This window comes from Nomascus leucogenys, chromosome 25 (assembly GCF_006542625.1).
Source record: "Nomascus leucogenys isolate Asia chromosome 25, Asia_NLE_v1, whole genome shotgun sequence".
Classification (NCBI taxonomy): Eukaryota; Metazoa; Chordata; class Mammalia; order Primates; family Hylobatidae; genus Nomascus; species Nomascus leucogenys.
The window spans coordinates 29167756-29190542 of NC_044405.1; the positions used below are offsets into that span (position 1 = coordinate 29167756).

Genomic DNA, 22787 nt, shown 5'->3' on the forward strand with positions numbered 1-22787 from the left:
GCACCGTGCGGCCAGCCCAGTGGGCAGCGGCCCCAGGGGTGGAGAGCCCTCTGGCCAGTGCCTGGGCCAGGCCAAAGGGACATGTGCCCTAGGAGGCCACAGGCGCTCTCCAGGACTCCCTGGGGGCCACCAGGGTGACCTGAGCCCCTCCTGGTCCTCCCCTGGGGGCAGAAGGGTACAGCCTCACTCCTCTGTCTTCCCAACCTCAGCCTGAGTGGGGGTCTCCAACCTGCAGGCTGGTGGCTGACTTGAGCCAGCATCCAGGAGACATTGATGGTGGACACGCAAGAGGGGAAGAGAAGGCAGTGCAAAGCTGTGCCCACCAGGGGCTGGGGCTGAGTCCTGCAGGTGGTTATGGGGTGGTGGACGCCCTGCTCGCAGGATGCCTATTAACCTTAGCGTCGAAGCCCACGCTCTGCATCACCAAGCTGGCAGGTGCTTGCCCAAGAGGGCTGCTTCCTGCCTGCAGTGCCACCCTGGGGATGTGGTTTTGGGACACAGGAGGTATCTCAAGGGAGACCCTGGCTTGGAGGGTTCTAAGGGCCACATTGAGGGCCCCTGGGCGTCTCCTGGTTGAGCTCAGGCCAGTGAGGTGGCTCTAGGGACCTGGTGAAGGGGCTGCGGACCCTCTTGCCGTCGGGCACCTTGATATTCCCAAGAGCCCCTCACTGTGTTGGCCCTAGTGCCGGAGGCCTCCAGATTGCTTCACTCTGGAGGTGGAGGGGCCCACACCTAGTGGCCTTCTAGTTCATTCTGAGCTGGGCCGTTCTGGGGCCAGGCCCTGGAGGGGACAGTTGTCTAAGGACAGTGCTCCTGGGTCTGCAGCTCTGTCTCAAAGGAACAGAGGAACGGGTTCGCAGGCCCAGGGAACCACACAGGCATGCCTTGGGGGCTCTGTTGTGTCACACCGTCTGGGATCAGGACTCAGTTCTGAGTAGACCCCCCTTGGCCTGCCCTGCCTGATGAGGTGTTAGAACCTGTTCAGCTGCCACTCAGCTGCTGCACCCAGGTGGTGGCCTGTGGCTGATGCCCGGGACAGTGGCCGCCTCCCTCCTGGGCGACGTGCTGTGGCGAGCGCCTGCGTCAGGCCCACTTCTGGCTGCGTGGAGTTGGCGTTTCTGGTATTTTGGGCAGAGTGATGCGGCCTCCTGGGCCCTTGGTCCTCTCCTGTGAACTGGGTGAATGGGACAGTGTGATGGCAGTGCTGCTCGGCTTGAGAACCCACTTTTGGGGTGACTTGGGGAGGAGTGGAGTGGGACTGTGGGGTACCCCGAGCTGGACGTGCTTCTGGCTGTCCTCCATGGCTGGGGGCATTGGGTGACGAGGTGTCGGGAGGGGGAGCATGCAGGAGGCTGAGGTTGGAGGCGGCAATGGTGGGGACGGGGATAGGGGGAACCGTGGGGCTGAACGCAGGCAGCTGCCCCCACAGGTCCCACCCAAGGTGCGCACGGTGTGGGGCAGGAGGGCGCCGGTGTAAGCCCCACATGCCCACGGCAGCGCATGGCAGGGGAAGTGGAAGGGACTCAATTTAAACGACCTCAACCATTCCAACAAAGCGCTTTACTGAGGGCACCCACCCCACAGTCCCAAGGAGACACAGGCCTGAAGACTGTCCACCCTCTGTGTCCCGAGTGGTGACTCCACTCCCCACTGCCCGGAGATCACACACCTTCTGGAGCGACTGTCTTCACCCTGGGCTTCCCCAAGTCCGGCGACAGTGGCTGCCCCAATGCTGCAGCTGGCTCTGGTGATGGTGGCACGGCATGGCCCCGAGCTTGGGAGAACAGCGGCCTGCACGCGTGGTCACGCATCACCGCTCAGTGGAGGACGGGGACATCTCACGGAGATCTGGATCTCAACCCCACACAGGACAAGGGCCCAGGGAGCTGGCTTTCCTACACACCAGCTGGAAGACTGGCTCCCCATCTTACGTGAATGCTTCCTTGGTTTTGGGGGGCACTAGGAAGGTCCCCAGGGCCGCGGGTCACTGCCCAGATTGTGGCATCCTCATAAGACTTGCGATTCTTCCCAGAGGAAAGAAAACCCCTCTCAGATGCTCCAAGGACTCCCCTAGTCCAGCTGCTTCCTGTGCCAGGCCCGGACCCCAGAGCAAACAGGCCTGTTCATCCACAGCCTCACAGCTGAGGGCCCTCCTGCAGTTCTTCACAGGAGAGAGAGAGGAAGGCGCACCTGCCCAGCCCGGCCAAGAAAACAAAACCCTCTCCCGTGGATGCGGGAGGTGCTGCCTGCTGAGAGCAGCTCAGGGCAGATGTCCCTGTGGATGCCAGCATTGTCGAAGTCTCCCTTGTGCAACAGAAATCTATCCAAGGACCAAGGGCTGGAATCGGCAAAGCCATCCGTGAATACCTCCTCATTCTGTGGAGAAACGGCCCTTACTTTCAGGAAGACTGTCACAACCATGCCTTGGGAAATGTCACCTCCAGATCAACCTTGGGAAAATCTTTTATTAGGGAGGACAGCCTGCAAAATCCTCCCTTTAAGAGCCCAGGCCAGCCCAGAACCACCAAACCACAGAAGGGGAGTCCTGGGGACAGGACTGGTGCGGACAGCATCTCTACCGCCCTGGTTAGCTGGTACCTAACACCCACTCCTGCCCTCGGCCGATGTGGCGAACCAGGGAGGCTTTTGTGTGGGGCCAGGGCTGCGGCCGTGGCAGCCACCCTCCAGCTCCCGGGGGCTGGGGAAGACGCTGGGGTCCCCGTGGAGGGTGGAGTGGCGCTCAGGTCCTGCGGTCACTCGGCGTGCTCCTGCACCTCCTCCCCACGCAGGGCCTGCAGCCGGCTGCCCACAGTCTGCTGCACGGCCTCCAGCCCCTCTGCGTCCAGCTCCCGCAGCAGCAGCAGGATGGCACTCAGGACATTCTGGGGGCAGAGAGAGGTGCGGGCTAAGCCCACCCAGCACCGCGAGGCTGCTTCCCTCCACAAGGGCTGGGGCCTGGCCAGCGATGCCCCACCACAAAGCGACTGGTCCCGGGGGTGCGGGCCGTCCAAGTGACTGACCGGCACACACGGAGAATCTGAGCAGAGGAGGAGCCCTGTCTGTGAACATGTGTGTGGCGCTTCTTCCACGTGACTCCTGTTGCCCTCAGCCCAGCAGGGCCTGGGCCCACATTCCACAGACCAGGAGACCAGGAGAGGCTGAGGGGCCAGGAGGGCTCCGTGCGGGGCACGTGTTACACGTGTGTGCGCATTCACAGACCCACACACGCAGCTCCCACTGGGGCGCAGCTCTTCAAGGCCCTGTGAGGCTCCATCCTCCCTCCCCACGATTTCTGTGCAGTGGGCAGAGGCAGCAGCGGCCCCCTAGCAGCCCATCACTCACCCTGCTCTTGTGGCTGCTCAAAGCATCCCTGGGTGAGAAGGAAGGAAACTGGTCCTGGGAAGGGGGCTTCAGGCCAAGTTCACCCCGGGCGCTGCTGGTGAGAGGGACACAGGCGTGTGAGGGTCAGGGGCTCGTGGCAGCGGGGGCCTCTGCAAACCCTGTCTGCAGGTCACATCCAAGCAAAGGCGGGGCTCATGCAAATCCCACCTGGCACACGGGGGCAAGAAAAGGGAGGCAACTCCTGTGAGGTCAGGGGCTACAGATGGCAGCTCCTACAGAGCCCGGCACTTACTTCACGTGTGGGGTGCCCTCCCGGCACCCTGGGGCTCCCCAGCTGTAATACCTTCCACCCGGGGCCTCGGGGACAGGGTGGGGGCCACCCGAACACACAAATGCGGGGGGAGAGCTCCTGACCATGGGGTCAAGCCCTGTGCCGGACGGCAGATGCCTAATGGAGATCACATCCCGATGCCCCCACCACAGGCACCAGCAGCAGGCGTGATCTGCCAAGCAGGAGAGAAGCGCCCAGCTTCTATCAAATGTGTTCGTGACCTGCAGCCAACTGCCCTGGGAGGCGCCGGCGTCTCACTGCAGTCAGCCCTGTGGCCCCTCCGCGGCCCCCAGGCCCAAGGCCGTACGGGCACTGATGGCCGTGCCCACAAACCATTCCAGTGACTGTGGCCCTAGGCCACACCCCCCACCAGGGGCTCCCTGCACCTCACAAGCTCTGGTGCTGCAAGCCTTCTCTGTGCCAAGGCACGGGGCCTGGCTCACCCCCCTCCTGCTCCCTGGCACATCCACTGTTGGGCAAAACATGGACCTGCCACTGAAATCACTACCTGGGCACTGAGTCACTCCCAGAGAATATGGATGAGAACAGACACTCCCCCGGATAATCCCTCTCCCTCACTTCCCAGAGATGCAGCTCACAGGAAGCCCCATTCACTCCCCGTGGGAGGACCCTGGGGGACAGGGACGGGCTGCGGAGTCCCCACTGCCCTCCAGCCTCACATTGCCTCCTCCTCGCTGTCCAGCGGGTCCTGGCCAGTCTCAGCAGCAGAGCTGAGGGACCTCAGTGTGCAGCATGGCTTGGGGCTGCCGTGGCCTGTGCCCTCTCTCTCCGGGGCGGCGGTGATCTCCTCTCCCTCACTCAGTGCACGGGACAGCTCTTCCTCCGTCACAGCTTTGGGATGAAGGACAGAAGACAGCATGAGTGGCCTCACCCACGTGCAGGCCACACGCACTGCAGCTCCAGTCCTTACTGCAGCCTCAGGCACAGCCTGCTTGTGAAATGCATGCAAGTGTATCCACCTCCAGGGACAACTCCCAGAGTAGGAGCCGGTTCCTCACTGTCCCATCCCCAGCCTGGCACGGGCCGACACACAACAGATGGTGGAGGGCTGCTCAGGAATCTCAACACCAGCCTTGGCCAGAAGCAAATACTCCTCAAAACCTCAACTAAGACACAATAGAAAAAGGAACAGATCATCCTTAATTTATTCCATTTTACTCACATATCAATTTCCCTAAAGTTTATATTACTAATATTAATAAAATTGTCTGGAAGAAAATATTAGTGTCCGTATGCCTGACAAGGATGAGACACTAGTGTGCTGAGAATGCCAAGGATGAACAAACAGCATGAAACCACAGCCTGGAAAACTGTGTCGGTGCTGACGCTGGCCAGAGGAGGCACGAGCGCCTCCAATAGGTGGAGCGCAGCAGCGGGCACTGCGGTGCTGGGCAGCCCCTTCCCACGGCGGGAGCGCGATGGCACCGCCACCCTAGGTTCACAGTGGCCCGTGGAGCCTGCCCAGTCCCTGTGGACCAGTGCGACGCTGCTTGCCAGATACTGACGCCCTCACTCGCCATGGTGCATGGCGATGGTCAGAGCAGGGCTGCTACTCACAGAAGCAAAGAAGGAACCCTTTTGCTTTGCTACCAGGTCCTGCGGTCATCGGGGCATATGCAAACTGTCAGTCCCAGGAGGGACCCTACGCTGCGCTGCTGCATTCGGGCGGCGGGATCAAGAGGAGACACAAGCTAGGGGAACAGCCTCTGGAAGAGACTTCACAGGACACATCTGTGTCCCGCCAGACCAGGTATTTGCAGAAAAGGAGAAGAGAAAAGAGGGCCGGGGACATCCCCTTCCAGGGATTGTTTTGGGAGGGCCGGTGACCCCGCTGCGGCCACCTACCCTGGTTGTCCAGCTTCTGTAGGCGCGGCAGGGTGCGCAGCACGGTCATGCGGTAGCGGTGGGGGCTGGCGCCGCAGCACGGGTTCTCGGCCAGCCACAGCACCCGCAGACGCGGCAGCCCCTTCAGGTGGAAGAGCTCGGCCAGGCTGGGGATGCGGTTCCTCCGCAGGTACAGCTCGCTCAGGCGCTGGCACCGGCTCACGGGCTCCAGCGTGGAGATGCTGTTGACGCTGCACGGAGACCAGCACAGTCGGCGAGGGTCGTGGCCAGGGCCCCCAAGGCCACCTCTCAATCCCCACCCCCAGTAAAAGGCACTCAGGGACCTGTGTCCCTGCCCTCTCCTGAGAAGCCCAAATCGGATGTCACGAGTCATGTGCAGCGGACCTGGGCCGAGGAGAGAGCTGTAGGAAGGCCAGGCCCTGAACTCAAAGGCGGACTGGGGTGGACCCCGCCAGCAACAGCCCCTTGGCCCGACGCTCCGCATCAGCTCCTCAGGGCACTAGAGTGTGGGAGGTGGGGGATGTGGCCCTCCTTCACAGGTGAGGAAAACTAAGGCCTCTCAAGGAACATATCATGTCGCCCCAAAGCAGGGAGCGGCCAGAAAAACTCCTGGCAAAAACTACGAGCCAGCTCCATGTGACATGGGAGTGAGCACGGACCTTCCAAACCCCCGCTTGAGGGCGACAACTCTGGGGATGGGCCTCATTTCCATTCTACAGAATGTGGATGCGTCAGAGAAGTAGAGAAACGCAGGAGGCCGGGAGCGGAGACCTGCAGGCTTTACCCGACAGCGTGGGGTCCGTCCCCTCCGCAGGCGAACACGCGGAGCCGCTCCCGCAGGCCCTCAAAGGTGCGGAGCGTCCGCCTCCCGAGAGCCAGGGCCCCCTGCCTGGAGGGCTGCTCTCGCATCCAGCAGGCGCCTCAGAAGGGCGGTTACCAGGCCCCCATGGGCAGCCTGCGGTGCTGAGCCCCCCTCTCCATGCCATCCCTTCACTCGGGGTTTCCCAGGTATTGTCTCAGCAGCACCTAGCTATGAGGCTGCCCCATTTTACCAAGAGCAAAACTCAGGCTGTGGGACTCTTTCCAGGATGGAGTCTGCCCCAGGCACAGGCAGCGGCGTGATGTGCGGACCACACCCGTGGCCTCCAGGCTTCCTGCTCCGCTCCAGGGCAGTCAGGCGTGCAGGCACCAGGCACCTGAGCTCGGTCAACACCCTCGGGATCCTGTCCCTCCTGAGATGTGACAGAAATGGCCCCACACACGAGCGGCCTGATGCTCGGAGGCCCTGTGGCCCCTGGGTGACTCAGTGAGCGGCAGGGACAGGGCTGGATCCACAGCTCCGCCCCAAGCTTCCTGCCACCGTGGGAACCACAAGCTCCACGTTTCCCTGTCAGGTAAGCCTTTCGGAGGCAGGGCTGAAATCCCATCCTCACTGTGTCGCCTGACTTAGTGAAACGAGCCCCGCGGCAGGCACGCGCACCCCGGCTCAACCTCTGGGCGGGCACGCGCACCCCGGCTCAACCTCTGGGCGGGCACGCGCGCCCCGGCTCAACCTCTGGACTCGGGCTCCATCTCCTCCTCGTCTCCCTGTGGGGTGGGCACTTGTAATACCTCCATGTTACAGAAAGGAAACTGAGGCACAGAGGGCCATGCCTCGCCCAAGGTTAGCCAGCCAATAGACGGGAGGGCTGAGATTTGACCCAGGAACATGCCTCCAAGCCCATTTCATTCATTCAGCAAGGCTCGGGCAAGACAGGCTGGTGCCCGCACTGGGGATGCCTGAACACCAGATGGACTGGCCTCAGCCCATGGTGGGCAGCAGGCTGGGCACGGGCATCAACATGGCAATGCCAACCTTGGAGGGCGTTACGGAGGATGGGCAGGGGCTGGCCTACCCCGCAGCTGCCTGTGAGATCAAGAAGGTAGGTCACAGTCAGGGACCAGGGGCCTGCAACACCCACTCTCAGAGCGCAAGCCCTGGAGCCTTCTGAGCTGCCAGAGGGGTGGGCCTTCCCCACAGGGTTTAAACCCTTGTGAGCTTTTAAATGCGGAAACCCAAAGAAGGCACCCATCCAGCGTCTGGTGGGCAGTGGTGAGCCATGAGCGTCTGCTCCCTCCCTGGGTCCCACAGTAGGCAGGAGGGAATTCAGGGTAAAGGGAGCTCTTCTCTTCCCCAGAGCCCCCAAATACACCCCAACTGCCTCAAAGTCCAGTAACATTTGTTCATTCAAGGTTCCCTTAGTCTGTTGGGAGGGCAGTGACCCCAGAAGACAGGCACAGGTCATGGGGTGCAGAGAAACTGGTAAGCAGTGGTGGCACTGGGGGGCAGAAGAGGCCAGGACTCTGGGGTCCCGGGGCAGATGTGGCCACTGTGAATCCTTAGGAGGGCTGGCTCCACCACTGACTGGCCTAGTGAACACAGCAATGGCTTATCGGAGCACACAGGCCAAGGGTGGGCAGGGGTACAGCAGGGCAGGCAGGGGACAGGAGCCATCAGGAGGCCCAGGTGAGGCTCTTAGGAAGGAGGGCTGAACATGGGGGCCACAGGGTAGGCCCAGCTCTCGATGTCCCGGCCCCTCCCCTTCTAGAAGCCGCACTCAGTCTGTGCTGGAGGTTTCCAGGTTATGTCACAGTGCTGGGTCCCACTGGAGGGACGTGAGGCTCTGCCCCGGCTTCCAGGCCCCAGGCTGAGCATGCTGGCAGGAGCGAGGTACCTGAGTGTGATCACCTCCAGGCTGGGCATCTCCCGGCAAATGGAGATCTAGGAGGAAAAGAGCATGACTAGCAAGCATGGCACAGCAGGGCATCGCGGCCGCACTGCCATCAGCCACAGAGAACTGTCGAAGCCATGGCCAACCCACTTCCGGGGCCTGAGGGGCACGGCCCTGCTCAGCCAGTGTGCCCAGGGTGAATGCCCAGGAGCATGCCAGGCTCCCCTCTGACACCACCTTGCAGCCCAGACGCCCCGCAGACTGAAGGAGAAATGTGAGGCTCCTCCTTACACGCACTCTCTTTATTAAATTTTACAGCAGCATCGTTGCTGTCAGATGCTGCCAGCAGTGGAGACAGAGCATTCATTACTTTAGATGCCCTCAAAGGACATCAGGTAAGGGGACCCCAATGCCCCCTATGCAGGGATAGAAAGCAAGGAGAGGGTGGAAATCTCTTCTTGATAACAGGTCTGGGCCAAAAGGAAGACAGGCTTGAAACTGGATCTCAAATCACACTGGTACTGTCAATTCAGGGGTGAGGTGCCCAGTGGTCCACAAAGCCTTCACAACCTGCAAAGCTCCCACATATGCGAGAGCCCACCATACGTCAGGCATGGCACCAGCGCTTGGGTGCCTGGCAGGGCCCCAACCTTAATGAACTCACAGCCTAGTCAGATGCATCCCATGTATAAGGGACTCGTGTCTATGGACATGGTACATTTGTATATTCACTGCTAAACATGGAGTATTTCAGTTACAGCACAAAACAGATTACATCCAGGTGCCATGTAGCCAGGCTTTTTTTTTTTTGTCTTTAAGGAAATGTACAGTTCAAATTAAAAAAACAAAGGAGAATAAAGAGATAAATAATTGGGCTGGACATGGTGGCTCACACGGCTGAGGCAGGTGGACCACCTGAACTCAGGGGGTTTGAGACCAGCCTGGCCGACACAGTGAAACTCCATCTCTACTAAAAAGTACAAAAATTAGTGGTTGCCTGTAGTCCCAGCTACTCAAAGGCTGAGGCAGGAGAATCGCTTGAACCCGGGAGGCGGAGGTTGCAGTGAGCCAAGATCGTGCCACTGCACTCCAGCCTGGGCAACAGAGCGAGACTCCATGTAAAAAAAAAAAAAAAAAAAAAAAAAAGGAAAGAAACAATTGGTATGCGATCCCTGTGTAAGTTGGGGACATTTTGGACTGAGAAAGAGAATGAGGGAGAGAAGAAAAAAATCTTTCCCAGACGCACACGCTCAAGTTCTCCCAGCAGCGCTTATTCTCTGCCTGCCTTTGGGGTAGCGGTAGGGGGTACGAGGCTAGATGTGACCAAGAAGAGGGGGTGTAGACCTTCAACTTCCCCTTAACAAAGTAAAACAAACCCTCCTGGGATTGCTTTCCAGGTGAGAGCAAGTTCCAAACTATTGCTCCCCTCCTCTGCGACCAAGTGACAAAGGGCATTTCATTTATAGGGATGTTGACGGGAACTGCAAAATAAGCCTGGCACTAGAGAATTGTTTTTCCATTAGTGGTTCTGCAGAACGAAAACTGCTAAGTGAACGAAGTACCAAGTGTGGGACTGAACTGATAGGTGCAGTTTTGTCAACTTAAAAATTCTCTTGGGAAAGAAGCTACAACATTTGGGATTGAGGCTATTTGGAGATGATCAGCACAATATTTACATCTGTGAGGCAATACTTACATCTGTGAGGCGGCTGCCCCTAGGGAGAGAAAAGATACATACTTTAATTTTGTTAAAGTTGAATAAAAAATACTGAAGACAAAAATTCCAAAAATGACCGATGACTCCCTACAAACCTTAAGATTCTAGGATTTTAGGCCGGGCGCGGTGGCTCAAGCCTGTAATCCCAGCACTTTGGGAGGCCGAGGCGGGCGGATCACAAGGTCAGGAGATCGAGACCATCCTGACTAACACGGTGAAACCCCGTCTCTACTAAAAATACAAAAAATTAGCCGGGCGTGTTGGCGGGCGCCTGTAGTCCCAGCTGCTCGGGAGGCTGAGGCAGGAGAATGGCGTGAACCCGGGAGGCGGAGCTTGCAGTGAGCCGAGATCGCGCCACTGCACTCCAGCCTGGGGGACAGAGAAAGACTCCGTCTCAAAAAAAAAAAAAAAAAAAAAAAAGATTCTAGGATTTTAATGGCATGGCAAAAAAGGAAGGTTGCCCAGATAACTGGCAAAGGTGTAAACAATTGTTTTAGTTGATTTTCAACTAAACTGTATGTTTGACGTTGGGGTGGTACTTTTTAGATAAGGAGCAGCAGGCGGTGCTCCATTTGTAAGACACAAAAAGATGAACTCTTCCTCATGGTCCCTGAGTAGCAGAAGGTTCATTTCTCTCACTGACAGACATAAACAAGGGCGAAATTCATAAACAAGAGGCCAAATTCAAAGGGTGAACAGGCACCTTATGAAGCAAACTTTAAAAGCCTGAAATAGGGTTGTTGTTTCTCCCAGCTTAGTGAGAGTACTGACCACCCCATGCAAAACAAAGAAATGCATTATTGAAAGCAAATGACACAGATGAATTGTAGCCAAAACACCAGATACGCCAGGGCAGAGAGAAAAGCTTTTTAATTAACAGGGAAGAGCTCACTCTGGGCAGTCTGGAGACACCCCTGGGAGGAAGCGTCTGCTCTCCCTGACCCCCACGCCCGCCTGCACGGTGCGGCCGGTTGACACGGCGCAGTGACTCCGCTGAGTCCCCAGGGAGCCCTGGAACTCTTGCAGGCCTCAACTCCAGGCTCCCTCCTCTGGAAGCTCCTGGTCTTCCTTGGCCCAGTGAGACTCAGCATTACCCGCCTTTCAGCCTGCATGGGTCCCACCGCACCCACGTCCCTTCCTGTCACCTGCCAGGAGTACCCTGGGCACAGCCGCCCCCAGTACTGATCACCAACGTGTTTCCTGACTCAGTCCTCAAGAGCTCAGTTCTCTCTCCTATTCGACTTGGTCCCAGTGACTGCTGGCAACCCCAGACATCAGATCCAGCCCACAGGGCAGCCTGGGCAAAGGCGGGCCGGGAAATGGGGGGGCTCAGGCGACCCCCGACCCCCGGCCTCCTCCCCTCCCCCACCCGTGGCTCCTTCGCCGCCCTCGCCCCTGCCCTTCCCCCCGTTCCACTCCTGCCCCCGCCCCCTCCCCAGCCCTGGCTCCGCCCTCTCCCCGCCCCGGCTCCGCCCCTCACCGCCCCGGCTCCTCCCCCGACCCCGGGGCGGCCGCGGCCAGGCCCTGCCTCACCAGCAGTTGAGCTTGCGCACACTGTGCAGCTCCGAGGCCTTGGCCCGGGTCAGGACCATCTTCCGCGTGAGCTTCATGGCGGCCGCCCAGGCCCGACCGGCGGGCGTCCCCAGCCTCCTGCTCCCGGGCGGGTGACGACTGCGCGGCGCGTGTCTCCAGGGGCGGGGCCCGCGTCGTCAGGGGCGGATCCTGAGCCCATTGGCGACTAGGTGAGGACAGCGGGGCGACGCTAGCGCGCTGGGGCCGCTTGGGCGCTGCTGACACGTTGGCTCTGCTCCTGCTCATGCGCGGCCTGGGGCGCCCGGCTCTGACGCGATTCTAACGCGACCCCGGAAGCGCGCGGCGAGCAGAGGGTGGGTGCAGGTGGCGGTCCCCGAGTCTGCCCAGTGAGGGCTGAACTGCTGCTCCCAGGAACCGAGGGCGGTGGGCTCGGTCCCACCCGCATCATGGCCGAGTGCCTAGGCCTGACTCTGAGCGCGGGCCTAGCGTGGATGGGATGGGCACTACACAGCTCCAAGTTACGCGATTCAAACTCTTGGAATAAACCCAGGGCAGCCCTGGGGCTGTGTTGATTCCTTGTCTCCCTCCCTCCCTGCATTTATAGGAAAGACGCACGGGCAGGTCCAGCAGAGCCCTTACAAGCGTTTCAGCCTTTTAGAAATCAGATAAGACCCTCTAAACATTGTTACACGGGCCACAGTTACATTAAGACAGGCGTTCTGACGTTCTGAAACCGCCTTTGCAAAAAATTGTATCGGTGAGAGAAGGATGGCCTTGAAGGAGATCTGGCCAACCCCCATCTTGCCTTTGGCCTTAAAGCCGCCCTTAATTATTCCTGGATAAGCAAAGCTAACTTTGGGAGGCATTTATAGTTTAAATGATAGCAGCCCTTCCTCAAAACTAAACAGCCTTTGTAAAGCTAATGAGACCACTGCAACCGCCTTTGCAAAAATCATAACTGAAGAAATTATGACAGGGAAAGGTCTCCTAATGTGGGCGGCAAGCCACCCAGGCGCCGAGGCAAGAGACCGAGGACACGAGCTCTTCCAGTATAATAAAATATAAAACAAGAATAGTGATACCAGATATAGATCTTAGATATGATTATATATGAATATCATTAATCATTAGTTGGTAGTAATCACTCTTTATCCCAATATTATAATAATCCCCGCTCTATAATCATAACCTAGGAAAAACCAGGCCATACAGAGATAGGAGCTGAGGGGACATAGTGAGGTGTGACCAGGAGTGCGAGCCTTCTGTTATGCCTGGACAGGGCCACCAGAGGGCTCCTTGGTCTAGCGGTGACGCCAGCATCTGGGAAGATGCCCGTTGCCAGGCGGACCGTGGTCTAGTGGTAGCAAAAGGTGTCAAGCAGCAACAACCGCTACTTAGCAGACCGAGAAAGGGAGTCACCTTTTCCCCAGGGGAGTTTAGAGAAGACTCTGCTCCTCCACCTCTTGTGGAGGGCCTGGCATCAGTCAGGCTTTCCCACAGTTATCTGGAGGCCTAACCGTCTCCCTGTGATGCTGTGCTTCAGTGGTCACGCTCCTAGTCCACCTTCATGTTCCATCCTGTACACCTGGCTCTGCCTTCTAGATAGCGGTAGTGAATTAGTGAAAGTACTAAAAGTCTCTGATATGTAGAAATAATGGCGTAAGCTGTAAATTAGTGAAAGTACTAAAAGTCTCTGATAGGTAGAAATAATGGCGTAAGCTGTAAATTAGTGAAAGTACTAAAAGTCTCTGATATGTAGAAATAATGGCGTAAGCTGTCTTTCTCTTTGTCTTCTCTCTCTCTCTCTCTCTGCCTCGGCTGCCAGGCAGGGAAGGGCCCCCTGTACAGTGGACACGTAACCTTACCTATCATTGGAGAAGACTCACATTCTTTACCCTGCCCCTTTTGCTTTGTATCCAATAGATAACAGCGAAGCCAGACATTCGGGGCCACTACCGGTCTCCGCACATTGGTGGTAGTGGTCCCCCGGGCCCAGCTGCCTTTTCTTTTATCTCTTTGTCTTGTGTCTTTATTTCTACACTCTCTCGTCGCCGCACATGGGGAGAGACCCACCGACCCTGTGGGGCTGGTCCCTACATCCTAACCCACCCCATCTTCCTACTATCCTCTAAGCTGCCTTTGTTCATTCCTGGGTGTAGACCAGACTAGCCTTGGGAAGGAATTTAGTTTATAGATTAAACTCTGAAATAAAATTGATAATAGCCCTTTCCCAAAAAAACCCTTCTTGCCTGGGGACCAGTCTGCCTTTGTAGGACTAACAAATTAAGCTACGAGATTAAAAATTACAGTTTAGGGGCCATGCAACCTCTGGCAGCAAGAGTCTGAACCTCCCCAAATTGCTTCTGGGAATAACATCACTGTTGCAAAACTTAAGATCAGTGCTTGAAATATTTTGTAGACCCTGCATTTGGATGCAGCAGATGATACCACCCAAATGGATAATCTGGCTCAACCATGTGTGTGATCCCACCCAGGGACAGAAGTCAGCCAGAAATTGTTTCGACCCCCTATGATTTAATCTTCAACCTGACCAATCAGCACTCACCACTTGCTGAGCCCATACCCGCCAAATTATCCTTAAAAAGCTGATCCCTGAATGCTTGGGGAAACTGATTTGAGTAATAATAAAACTCCGCTCTCCTGCACAGCCAGCTCTGTGTGAATTACTCTTTCTCCATTGCAATTCCCTTGTCTTGATAAATCGGTTCTGTCTAGGCAGTGGGCAAGGTGAACCCATTGGGCGGTTACACTACCAGCCTAGAAGGGTAGAGGAGCATGAATTCCACTAAGGAGCAGATGTAAACTTTCGTCAGCCATTATTCTGGAGGTCACAAGACAAGCTACTTCCTCAATTACTCTTGCAGGTAACATCACTATTGTAGAACATCACTATTGTATCTTTGCAGGTTTCTTGCACGTCTGACACGGATGGATCCAGCTAGATGTCTTGCCAACAGCTCCTGTGGCCCCACCCAGAAGCCATGCAGCACAAAAGGACCAGAAGGACAGCTAGATTTCATCTCGCACGTAACCAATCGGCACTCCCCATGCCCTAGCCCCCTGCTCACCAAACTACCTTTGAACAACCTCTAACCTATGAGCCTTCAATTGTAACCGAGCAGCTTAGCAGCTGTGAATCCAAAATATCTGAGACAGGTCTCAATCAGTTTAGAAAGTTTATTTTGTCAAGGTTAAGGACAAGCCCGTGACACGACCTCAGGAAGTCCTGACAACATGTGCCCTGGGTGGCTGGGGCACAGCTTGCTTTCATACATTTTTAGGGAGACATGAGAAATCAATATGTGTAAGATGGAAAAAGAAGAGAAAAAGAAGAAAAAATGTATGTATAAGATGTACATTAGGCCGGGCGTGGTGGCTCACGCCTATAATCCCAGCACTTTGGGAGGCTGAGACAGGTGGATCGCCTGAGGTCAGGAGTTCGAGACCAGCCTGGCCAACATAGTGAAACCCCATCTCTACTAAAAATACAAAAAATTATCGGGGCGCGGTGGTGGGTTTCACTCGCGTCCGTGTGAAGAGAACACCAAACAGGCTTTCTGTGAGCAATAAAGCTGTTTATTTCACCTGGGTGCAGGTGGGCTGAGTCTGAAAAGAGAGTCAGCGAAGGGAGATAAGGGTGGGGCTGTTTTATAGGATTTGGGTCAAAGGGGTTCTCTGGTGGGCAAAGTGGGGGTCACAAGGTGCTCAGGAGGGGAGCTTTTGAGCCAGGATGAGCCAGGAGAAGGAATTTCACAAGACAATGTCATCAGTTAAGGCAGGAACAGGCCATTTTCACTTCTTTTTTGGTGGAATGTCATCAGTTAAGGCAGGAACCGGCCATCTGGATGTGTACGTGCAGGTCACAGGGGATATGATGGCTTAGCTTGGGCTCAGAGGCCTGACAGTGGGCGCCTGTAATCCCAGCTACTTTGGAGGCTGAGGCAGGAGAATCGCTTGAACCCGGGAGGCAGAGGTTGCAGTGAGCCAAGATTGTGCCATTGCACTCCAGCCTGGGCAACAAGAGCGAGACTCCGTCTTAAAAAAAAAAAAAAAAAAAGATGTACGTTATTTCAGTCCGGAAAGGCAGGACACCTTGAAGGCCGGGTAGGGGTGGGAGGGTGGAGGGAGGCTTCCAGCTTCCAGGTCATTGGTGGATAAGAGACAAAATATTGCATTCTTTTGAGTCCTTTCACTGAATACACAATTTCGTCTGGCATAGTGAATCTGCATTTTTACATAAACAATAAGGCAGAGAAAGCAAACAGATAGGCATGTGTCTCCGGTGAGCAGGGGGAGGACCTTCTGTCCCACACCTGTGAAGATCAGCTATCAGTTTACATTCCAGGGTGAAATTCAACAGAACTGTTTGAGGGTAAAGATCTTGAGGCCCACAAGGAATTTCCTTGTGGGCAAATTGAGGGAGCTTCATAGCTTTTTATCTTTGTAGCAATCTTATTTAGGAATAAAATTGGAGGCAGGTTTGCCTGATGCACTTTCCAGCTGACTTTTCCCTTGACTTAGTGATTTTAAGGTCTTGAGGTTTATATTCCTTTCACACAGCTAAGCCTCAAACCATGTTTTAAAACTTTTTTCCCCTTTCCTCCTCCTCCACCCTAGTCTGAAGATGTAACTGAGACAAGCTGCTTATGTTACCTTTCATCTTGAAATACAGCCTGGGAATGTGAACCTCCACTCCGTTCTCATCCCAGGCCTTATGCACATTTATTTTACCTGGATGCCTGTTAAGCACACACCATGCTCACTCACCTGGTCATCTCTTTGCTTGGAAGCTTCAGGGGTCAGCTCCTGAAAGGGACCGGACACCTCATTCTGTCTCCAACAAGATTACTTCAAGGCTGGAACTCACTCTCGGCCTTGAAGTAATTGAGGACTAAACTCTGATTTTTTTTATCTTGCCCAAATTCCTAAGGGGTATGGAGAGTCATGCCCTACAAACCATAAATTCTCATCAGATGGGTTTTATTTAACCTTATATATCGTGGTGTTGACAAAAAGAGTCAAACTCTGTAAAATATTTGAAGAGATTTATCCTGAGCCAGATATGAGTGACCATGGCCCGTGATGCAGCCCTCAGGAAATCCTGAGAACATGTGTCCAAGGTGGTCGGGGCACAGCTTGGTTTTATACTTTTTAGGGAGACATGAGACAGCAATCTAATACACTTAAGAAATACGTTGGTTTGATTCAGAAAGGCAGGACAACTCAAAGTGGGGGCTTCCAGGCTATCGGTGAATTTAAACATTTTCTGGTTGACAGTTGGTTGAGTTCGTCTGAAGACCTGGGATCATAGAAAGGAAATGCTCAGGTGAAGATAAAAGACTGTGGAGACCGCCAGGCGCGGTGGCTTACGCCTGTAATCCCAGCACTTTGGGAGGCCAAGGTGGGCGGATCACGGGTTCAGGAGATCGAGACCATCCTGGCTAACACGGTGAAACCCCGTCTCTACTAAAACTACAAAAAAAAAAAAAAAAAAAATCAGAGCTTAGTCCTCAGGTTGGTGTAAGATGTGGGATGATAGAAAAGTCTGAGAGCAGTGCCTTCTGAGCTCTTCTACACCAAGCAGGCAGAATGTTCAGTGCTAATGAGGCTGGAGCTGGGCCCCAGCAGCGGTAGGAAGCTTCCAGCAGGCTCAGGTTGCGGGTGCTTGCAGGAGTGCAGTGTGACGGCCACGGGCCTCAGAGCTCTGGTGGGCTCACGAAGGCTCCGCTGGACCTACGTCACAGCCTTGGCCCCCCGCCCAGCCCTGGGCCTCCCTTCTTACAGGGGGTGAGTTAGGCACGCTGCTCCCCAGTAAATCTCAGGGGGCCACACACAGAGCCTGCTTCCCAGAGACATGGAGAGTGGGGGACACTGGAGCTTCCTGTCGAGTCTTTGAGCAAGGCCACCACTGCTGTCACCAGGCACACGGGGCTGACACCCGCTTTGTGGTTTCAGCCAGTGGGTCGGGGTTTCTGGCTTGCAGCTAGGGGTGCTGCTGAGGACAAGGTACCATGGATTGACCGCTGCTCCCTCCTGCCCTGACAGCTGGGGGCTCTGCAGGGCTCAGCAGGGAAGGCTCACTCCCAACTCAGGGCAAACGCTATTCTGGCGACACGTGGTACTGAGTCCCATGCGCCCCAGGTCCTGTCCTTGTCTCTTCTTTCCTCCACCACCTTCGCCCCGTAGGTGACACCCCCAGTCCAGACCCGCTCCAGGCTGATACCCTAGTCACCTGCACTGCATAACAAATCACCTCCAGACTTAGCAGCTCACAGTGGACATCGCTGTCTCCCGGTTTCGGAGGCTCAGGCATCTGGAGCAGCTGAGCTGCTTGGCTGGGCTCAGCCTCCTGGGAGGGAGGGGGACCGTCTCTGAGGACCTGGTTGGGGTCTCCCAGCTGCCCCACAAGATGTCCGTGGGAGGCTTTGCTCCCTGCAGCATGGTCTCTCACAACATGGCCTCCCAAGGAGTGAGGGATGAGGGGGGCAGGGAGAGGGGGAGAGGAGGAGAGAGAGACAAATGGAGAGTCAGCAAACGTGCTCCGGAGCTGAAGTTTTCATGATCTCGGAGTGACCACCTCTCCCCTGCCCATGTTGCTGGCCCTGCCACCCCCACTCGGGGGCAGAACCTGGTCCACCCTGGAGGCTCTGGGCTCCATACCACATCCCTGAGGCAAACTTTGGAACTACTCGGGTGGCAGGTGTGGCACACCTCCCAGATCCCCTTGGGAACTCTCCCTTGGTCTCAGAAGCCAGTGCAGTGGGTAGCCTGCCTGACCACCGGCTGACCGAGGACCCCTGGCTGGTGCTGCAGATGGCTCAGATCCCTGTGGCAGGTCAGAGCCAGGCCTGGGAGAAGGGACAGGCAGCACGTGTTGATTTATATTTTTTCAGCGTCCTGAGAGGTCTTCAGGCCTTGTGGTCATTTCCAGCTCCGTTCTCGTAATTGCCGTTCTGGGAGCCATTGGGGCAAGGGCGCCTGGCACAGAGAGTTCACGGTGGCCACGCCGGCTGCAGTCTTTACCCTGGCGTGGCATCCATCGCTGTCCTTTCACATTTTAAGAACAGTTCTGTTGTATAAGATATTTCCAGAATGCAGATGACTCTGTGGACTCCAGAGATGAAAAGAAACATGTCTGTTCCCTCAGCCCGAAGCCCTGCTCTAGACCAGGTGTCAGCAAACTGCAGCCCACTGGCCAGATTGGGCCCGCCACCTGTTTGCAAATAAAGGTCCTTTCTTTCTTTCTTTCTTTCTTTCTTTCTTTCTTTCTTTCTTTCTTTCTTTCTTTCTTTCTTTCTTTCTTTCCTTTCTTTCCTTCCTTCCTTCCCTCCCTCCCTCCCTCCCTCCCTCCCTCCCTCCCTCCCTCCCTTCTTTCTTTCTTTCTTTCTTTCTTTCTTTCTTTCTTTCTTTCTTTCTTTCTTTCTTTCCTTTACTTTCTTTCTTGATGGAGTCTCGCTGTCACCCAGGCTGGAGTGCAAGGGCCTGATCTTGGCTTACTGCAACCTCCGCCTCCTGGGTTTAAGTGATTCTCCTGCCCCAGGCTCCTGAGTAGCTGGGACTATAGGTGTCAGGCCTCTGAGCCCAAGCTAAGCCATCATATCCCCTGTGACCTGCACGTATACATCCAGATGGCCTGAAGTAACTGAAGAATCACAAAAGTGAAAATGGCTGATTCCTGCCTTCACTGATGACATTCCCTTGTGAAATTCCTTCTCCTGGCTCAGAAGCTCCCCCACTGAGCACCTTGTGACCCCCACCCCTGCCCGCAAGAGAACCCCCTTTGACTGTAATTTTCCACTACCTACCCAAATCCTATAAAACAGCCCCACCCCTATCTCCCTTCATTGACTCTCTTTTGGGACTCAGCCCGCCTGCACCCAGGTGAAATACACAGCCTCGTTGCTCACACAAAGCCTGTTTGATGGACTCTTCACACGGACGCGCGTGACAATAGGCATGCGCCACCATGTTCGGCTAATTTTTTGTATTTTTAGTAGAGACAGGGTTTCACCATGTTGGCCTTCAACATGCTGATTTCAAACTCCTGGCCTCAAGTAATCTGCCTGCCTCAGCCTCCCAAAGTGCTGGGATTACAGACGTGAGCCACTGTGCCCAGTCTGCAAAGTTTAATATTAGTGCCCAGCTATACTGTATTTGTTCGTTCTTGCATTGCCATTAAAAAACCCCTCAGACTGGGTAATTTATAAGGAAAGAGGCCTAACTGGCTTACGGTCCTGCAGGCTGTACAGGAGGCATGGTGGCTTCTGCTTCTGGGGAGGCTTCAGGAAGCTTCCAATCATGATAGAAGGCAAAGCGGGCAGGCATCTCACATGGCAGGAGTAAGAGAGAGAGACAGGAGCAGGTGCCACGTACTTAAACGACCAGATCATGGAAGAACTCACTCACTGTCACGGGAACAGCATCAAGGGGATGGTGTTCAATCGTTCGTGAGAAACGCCTCCTTGATCCAATAACCTTCCACACTGGGGATTACAGTTTTTTTTGGGACAGAGTCTCGCTCTGTTGCCCAGGCTGGAGTGCAGTGGCACGATCTCGGTTCACAGCAACCTCTGTCTTCTGGGTTCAAGTGATTCTCCTGCCTCAGCCTCCGAGTAGCTGGGATTATAGGCGCACACCACCACGCCTGGCTAATTTTTGTATTTTTAGTAGAGATGGCGTTTCACCATTGGACAAGGCTGGTCTTGAACTCCTGACCTCAAATGATCTTGCCTGCCTCGGCCTCCCAAAGAGCTGGGATTACAGGTATGAGCCACTGTGCCCAGCCTGGGGATTACAATTTGACATGACATTTGGGCGGGGCACAGAGCCAAACCACGTAACATACTGTTTCATTTATGTAGTTGATCCTTGAACCACTCAAGAATTGGGGGCTCCAACACCCCTTAAAGTTGAAAATCTGTGTATAACTTTTGACTCCTCCAAAACTTAACTATGAATAGCTCACTATTGACCAGAAGGAAGGCTTACTGATAGCATAAACACACATTTTGTATGTTGTATTATAAACTGTATTCCAACAATAAAGGGAACTAGAGAGAAGAAAATGTTATTTAAAAAATCATAAGGAAGATAAAATATATTTACATTAAGTAGAAGCAGCTCATCATAAAGGCCTTGCCGTCTTCCCGTGAGTAGGAGAAGGGGGAAGAGGAGGGGGTGGTCTAGCATCTCAGGGGTGGCAGAGGTGGAAGAAAATCCACATAGAAGTGAATCCCGGCAGCTGAAACCCATGTCGTTCAGGGTCAGCCGAATGGCCCATGGCTGCCTTCCCACTGCAAGGGCAGAGGCGAGGAGCTGGGACAGAGACCATGCGGCCCTGTGCAGAGAGTTTGCTGCTCCTGCTCTAGCTGGAGCTTCCCTCCTTCCCGGAGTCTCCTCTGAGGAGCCCGCCGCCTGTCACCTGCTCCCGTGTCTCACTCAGGACCAGAGTGTGCCAGTGCCTGCGGCCCTGTCACTGCCTTTTTCTCTAGTTGTGGTTTTCTCCTGCTGCCAGAGCAGGGGCCTTTTCACCTGGGCCTCGTGCCCACACCGTGAGAAACACTTTGTGCCAAGTGCTTTCTCTCTCTGAACTCGAGAGGACTCTCCAAGGAGATTGGTACCTGCCCTGCTCGAGTTTTATGGTCACGTGTCCTCTCTTTTATGGGAAGAATATTGCATAATTGCTACTGCAGCAGCGTCTGGGCAGACAGACATGGTCCTCTGTGGAGTGTGCGGTTCTTCTCTAGAAAGGCAGGAGCCGCTCCCAGGGCGATGTGGGCCCAGCTGGTTCATCAGAGATGGTCAGCTTGGTAACTACTTCACCTTAAATGACGTTCCCACAGAGGCCCCGGGATACTTGGAAACAAGCGCCCAGCCAGTCTCGCAGATGGCTCTGCAGTTATGACTGTCTTATAAAATAGTAACTGCCCTGCAGTATGTTTTTAGTTAACGAGATGGCCCTCCAGCCAGAAAGCATCCAGGGCAGGGGCACTGGATGGGGCTCTGCTGACATGGAGCGGGTGAAAGGGAGGGGTCTTCACTTCCTTTGCCTGTTAAGGAGGCTCTAAGACACCTCTCTGGGGATGTTGCTGGTTGTCATAGAATCCAACTCCTGCAGCGGGTGCTCATCGAGCACATCTAGTTGCAGGGTGGACCGGGCGGAGGACTGTACCGTCCAGCAGGGCACAGCTGCGGGTGTGTGGGGACACTGTGCTGGTTACTCTGGAGGGCAGCTTCTGGCCACGCTTGTGCAGAGTAGTGTCCTGAAAAGGCGACAGTGTCCTGAGTGCTGTCCTACACCAGGGGCTCTGACCACTTTCCCACCACTTTGCAGGCACCAGGATGGTGGGTTAGTGAGATGGTGGACATCCTTCAGCACTGCTGGCTGGCTCATCTGCGGAGGGCCATCCAGAGGCGTGTGCTCTGGGCAGGAGTCCGGGCAGCAGGCCTGCACACGCAGGGAGGAAATGAGGGTGGCGGGTCAGGCAGGAGTCTGGGGGCACCCTCCCTCCTCCCAGATCAGAGGCCACAGGACCTCTTCACTTCCCTGGACACGGAGGCCAGCAGAGCCCAGGAATGGCAGCCGGGTATCGCCCTCTGGTGGCAAGGAAGGGGCGGACAGTATGGCTTTGCGTCTGGGTGAAAGGGCGTCTGGGTGGTCTGGGCCATTTGGGAAAGCGTATTCGCCTTCTCAGGCATCAGAGGGCAGTCCCCGCCCCTCCCCAAGCCAGAGAGTGGGCAGCACACAGGGTGGATGGGGCCCCGTGGCCAGCACCTGCCGCGATGGGGACTGCTGGGCTTGATCTTTCTGGCTGTTCCTGTCCCCTCTATTGTGACAGATCCAGGGAGCAGGCCCTGAGCCTGCCCCAGCCTTGGGGTCCTGCCTCTCTCACTGGGAATGGTCCCTGGCTCTGGGGTCACATCTGGAGTGCTGGGGGAGGGGGCTGCAGAGGTCTTTGAGCAGGGGGTCCTGAGTCTCGTTGTGGGGGGTCTCACTCAGGCCCAGGTCCCCCTGCGACTCCTGTCCTGCCTTTCCCACTCCCGTTGGCTATTCAGGGCTTAAAGATAATCGCGGCAATCGCCGGTTTAAAGGAGACACCTGTCCCCAACCCTCGGAAGGCACATATCCGCGCGAGTGTCCGGTCCCAGGTCTCTGGGGAGGGCGGGCCCGCAGGTGCGGTGTCTGGGCCCAGTCTTCCCTGGCGTGTCCTTGGCTCTAGCTGCGGGCGCGGGACGCGGCGCGGGAGGCGCTCTCCGGGCTGAGTGA

The 22787-nt window shown here is 55.8% G+C and overlaps 1 protein-coding gene and 1 long non-coding RNA gene across 4 annotated transcripts; one reads left to right on the forward strand and one right to left on the reverse strand.

The window, feature by feature from the left end:
* Positions 1 to 2445: 2445 nt before the first annotated feature.
* Positions 2446 to 11814, reverse strand: CFAP410 (cilia and flagella associated protein 410). Of its 3 annotated transcripts, none has more exons than XM_030806275.1 (7): positions 11501 to 11814; positions 9947 to 9965; positions 8254 to 8300; positions 5540 to 5769; positions 4354 to 4525; positions 3343 to 3433; positions 2446 to 2882 (listed from the first exon to the last, which is right to left on the reverse strand). In XM_030806275.1, exons 1-7 carry the CDS (start codon positions 11575 to 11577, stop codon positions 2754 to 2756), a joined length of 765 nt encoding a protein of 254 aa, XP_030662135.1. In that variant the 5' UTR covers positions 11578 to 11814; the 3' UTR covers positions 2446 to 2753. The 3 variants fall into 3 exon arrangements, with proteins under 3 accessions (XP_030662135.1, XP_003277414.2, XP_030662136.1); XM_003277366.4 differs by having other exon boundaries at positions 3343 to 3436; XM_030806276.1 differs by lacking the exons at positions 8254 to 8300; positions 9947 to 9965; positions 11501 to 11814 and adding an exon at positions 6199 to 6574 and having other exon boundaries at positions 3343 to 3436.
* On the forward strand, positions 6297 to 8299 carry LOC115833154. The gene is made up of 3 exons (XR_004028599.1): positions 6297 to 6389; positions 6627 to 7461; positions 8128 to 8299. It is a non-coding gene; the product is annotated as an uncharacterized LOC115833154 (long non-coding RNA).
* Positions 11815 to 22787: the final 10973 nt, after the last annotated feature.